General features: G+C 37.5%; 1 protein-coding gene across 1 annotated transcript in view; it reads left to right on the top strand.

The window, feature by feature from the left end:
* Positions 1-273: 273 nt before the first annotated feature.
* LOC110028022 (monosaccharide-sensing protein 2-like) overlaps positions 274-4,200 on the top strand; it is a gene marked incomplete at its 5' end in the record, with an annotated part of 9,583 nt that continues 5,656 nt past the window's right edge. The window contains one exon of the mRNA XM_020729721.1: positions 274-1,248. Coding sequence (XP_020585380.1) covers positions 274-1,248 — 975 coding nt within the window. The remainder of the gene's footprint in view (positions 1,249-4,200) is intronic.

Below are 4,200 nucleotides of genomic sequence, written 5' to 3'. Positions count from 1 at the left end.
TATATATATATATATATATATAGATAGATAGATAGATAGATAGATAGATAGATAGATAGAAAGATATGTATAGATTGTCCACTTAAATTTAAAGAGAAAAATACGCTTATGATTTTGCTTTGTACGTTGGGTAACAAAATTTTATGAGATATCAGATTTTTGATACACCTGTTTTTGTTCACTTTTGTCCTCTTGTCCGCCATTGTGGATCACTTAATAAATTCCATTGAATAATCTGGGATGCTCAGTGGTGTGTTCTTTGTTTCATTTTGATGTGTAGGAGAGCTGGCTCTTCTTGTGGAAGGCCTAGGTGTTGGAGTAGATACGTCGATTGAGGAGTACATTATTGGTCCTAATCAAATCATTGATGACCAGGAACATATTGCTGATAAGGAACAAGTCACACTCTATGGTCCTGAAGAGGGTCTCTCATGGGTTGCACGTCCTGTGAAGGGCCAAAGTGTCCTCGGAAGCGCCCTTGGTGCAATTTCTCGCCATGGTAGCAGCTTGGAGAAACAGGGCAGCATTCCTCTCATGGATCCTCTGGTTACACTTTTTGGTAGCGTCCATGAAAAGCTGCCTGGTCCTGAGATGGGAAGCATGAGAAGCGCTCTATTTCCCAATTTTGGCAGTATGTTTAGTGTTACTGGGCCTAAAACTGAGCAGTGGGATGAGGAGACTGGCCCAAGAGAGGGTGATGACTATGTTTCTGATGCAGCAGGAGGGGATTCTGATGACAACATGCATACTCCGCTGCTCTCTCGCCAGACAACAAGCATGGAAGGGAAAGACATTGCGCCTCCACATGCTGCTCATGGAAGTGTAGGGAGCATGAGGAGGAATAGTAGCCTTATGCAGGGTGGGAGTGAGGCTCTGAGTAGTATGGGTATTGGTGGTGGCTGGCAACTGGCATGGAAATGGACGGAGCGTGAGGGAGCAGATGAGAGGAAGGAAGGAGGATTTAAGAGAATCTATCTGCACCAAGAGGGTGTGCCTGGTTCAAGGAGGGGTTCTGTTCTTTCACTCCCAGGTCAAGAAGTTTCAGAAGATACTGAATTTATTCAGGCTGCTGCTTTGGTAAGCCAACCTGCTTTGTATTCTAAGGACCTTATGGATCAGCATCCTATTGGGCCAGCAATGTTTCATCCATCGGAAACAGTTACGAAAGGATCTCTCTTGGCAGTTCTTCTAGAACCTGGTGTCAGGCAAGCATTGATTGTAGGTATTGGGATCCAAGTTCTACAGCAGGTATCTTTGTTTTTTTTTTTTTCAATGAAATATTTCTAACTATGATTTCTCTTGCTCCTTTATTATCTAACCTCTTGTAGGTCTTCTATAACTATTCTCTTTAGGACAGTCGCTCCGTCCCCTAAATTTTTTCTTCATTTTTCAACTAGCTGTATTTTTGAGTCATAAGTTGGCAGTTTATACTGTTACATTTTTGGTTGATATACACACATATCACACAAATCATATGTATTTACATATCTAATGCCAAAGCTTTGATATTTACGTATCTGACATCCAAGTTATTAACATCACATAAAAGATATCACTTCTATTAAATTTTTGAATTTAAAACACACTTTCATGTATATGTTTTGAAGTGATTGTGACATTAAAGTACTAGACATTTAAATGTCAAAGTTTAGATCTATATATATTGTATGGTATATGCAAACCCTTCTACATTTTCTTTGTATTCTCTCTAATAAAAAGGCCTTATAAATATTTGCAGGCCTTGAAAGGAGAAATTTCTTGTTAATATCAATGGCTACTTAATATTCAAGTTTATATTATATAGAACTCCATATTATTGTTTGTTATAGTTGTTTTTCCTGTGCCTTTTAAAATTTTTATAATTATGTTTTTTAATTGATACATTCTTACTTTCAAGTATACTGCCTACACTTGAAAGTTTTATGCTTGCTTATTTTTTTTAATGGTGAAGTTGACACCATATGTGGAAGTTGTGGAGAAGTTTTAAGTTTGGCAAAGCATATCACTAATACTTTTTCTGTTTGACCTTGTTGTTATATTTGATCAAGTAATAGTTTGTTTCTATGAACATGTAGCTTAAATTTGTGCAAATTTCTCATGCCTCTAAATTTCCTTTACATTTATTCAGAAGAACTGCATGAACTCCTAAATTAATAGAAACTTCACCGAAAGTTTTCTTTCAAGCGCCCTGCACCAGCACAACTGCTTAGTATATCAAATGCAAAGATTCTTTTTTAGTAAAAACAATTCAGTGCCAGAATTGTAGTTTCTGTGAGTCATTATATATAATCATTATTTTTTTGTGATATATGATTTTTCAATTTGCTAACAAGAAACTGTGACGCTGTCGAGAAGGAGTTTTAGTAAATATATCAGTCATTTGAAGATATCCAAATCCAGGAAATGATCTGAGCATTCTTTGCCTCGCATTCAACAAGATCTTTCTGCTCTGTAAGTGCTGGAGAAGACCCATCAATATGACCCCAAATCTCCTTTCCTTTCAAAAACTACTTGAACTGAAATTCCAATGTTGTATAATTATTTCCCATAAATCTGATTGCTAAGATTAAATGTTTTTCTCAGAAGACATTCTAAACAGAATTGTCACTCACAAGTTGATTATCAAGGAAGTTGTTGATCAAATTTAATCAAACCTAAAACCAAAGAAAATCGAGAACCAGCAATTCCAAGAATAAAAGGAAAACTATATATTCAACAGTAGGAAATTTGTCAGTGATCCTTGAGTGTAAAGAAGAAAAGCGTGCACTGCTTTGATTTCAAACCGAGACCGAAGGAGAGGAAGCTGAAGCCGAACCCGATGATCCTTGAGTGCGGAGAAAAAAAAATGTGCACTTCCTTGAATTCGAGCCAAGATCGAAGGAGAGGAAGCCGAAGCCAATGACAAAGCCGACGATCCTCGAGTGTGGAGAAGAAAAGCGTGTCGACGATCCTTGATTGCTGAAGCTGAAGCCGAAGACGACGATCCTTGCGTACCGACGATCTAGGGTTTGTACTTTGAGTATTGACGATCCTTCAGTGTCGATGATCTAAGGAGGATTTCGGCGCTGAAATATGATCTTGGGTTTTCTCTCTAACTCTGATATCATGTCAGTTTTTTGAGTAAATTGGTTGAATGCCTTTTACCTTTGCTTTAATTCCCATAAATAATAATCTCTACAATCTATTTAAGGTAACCTAATACATATTCCTAATCTAAATATATTCAGCTATAAGGAAAGAATATGTACAATTAACAAGAGATGCAAATTAGGAGAGAGAAATTGGAAACAATTTAAATATTTTAAATAAGAAAACTTTTAATTATAGGAAACTCCTAATTCAGCTGTCTTATTTCTGTCATTCTTGATTGATATCTACATCTTGAGCTTAATGTATGTATTAGATAACTTTTGTTTTCTTGTGAGTTATGCTAAAACTTTATAACCCAAAGGAAAGTGGATGTGGTTAAGTGAAGATTAGAATGGAAAACTGAGAAGAGAAGAAAAATTCACTATCATGCTCACATGAACTTTGATTTTAGGCCGGACTACACAAGGCTACATAAAACTGGCTCTCCTCGTGAAGATTGGGATTTGAGCGATATAAAAATGGCTATAGAATATGTTGTTCATGTAAGAATTACAACTGATGTACTGGAGGCATGTAGCCTAAAAACTCAGACTCTTAACATAGGGGCCCGTTTGAGGCGACGGTTTTGTTGCGGTGCGGCCTGTTGACCTCATTTTTGTGAGGTCTTGTCTTCTCCTCCTTAGAGCCTAGATTCTAGCTTTAGAAATTCCTATGGATCATCTTAGAAAACTAGAATTGAGACTCACTCTTCTAGAAATTCCAGCCAATTCCTATTTTCCTTTGATGTCTAGCATCTTTGGCACAAGACCATCGTCTTATGAACGAGCGGTTATGGGCTATTTTGCGAAGACTCAAGGAAAATGTTCCAAATAGGACTTCAAGCATTAGGAAAACATTTGTCACGACTTTTTCGTCATGTACATACACAAAGTACACGAAGTTCACGAAATTGCGCGAAATCGGACTTCAATTAAGCCCAAAGAACGGGTGAAAATGCGAACTTCTCCGGATGACCTCCGACGACAAATTGGACTGCGCCAACGGGTCCGGGATACCAATTTTGGTAGGAAATGACACCCATATTGCCATACTTTTGACACGAGAAAATTG

Source organism: Phalaenopsis equestris, unplaced genomic scaffold (genome assembly GCF_001263595.1).
Source record: "Phalaenopsis equestris unplaced genomic scaffold, ASM126359v1 Scaffold000481, whole genome shotgun sequence".
Classification (NCBI taxonomy): domain Eukaryota; kingdom Viridiplantae; phylum Streptophyta; class Magnoliopsida; order Asparagales; family Orchidaceae; genus Phalaenopsis; species Phalaenopsis equestris.
This window is presented reverse-complemented; position numbering and strand designations above follow the sequence as displayed.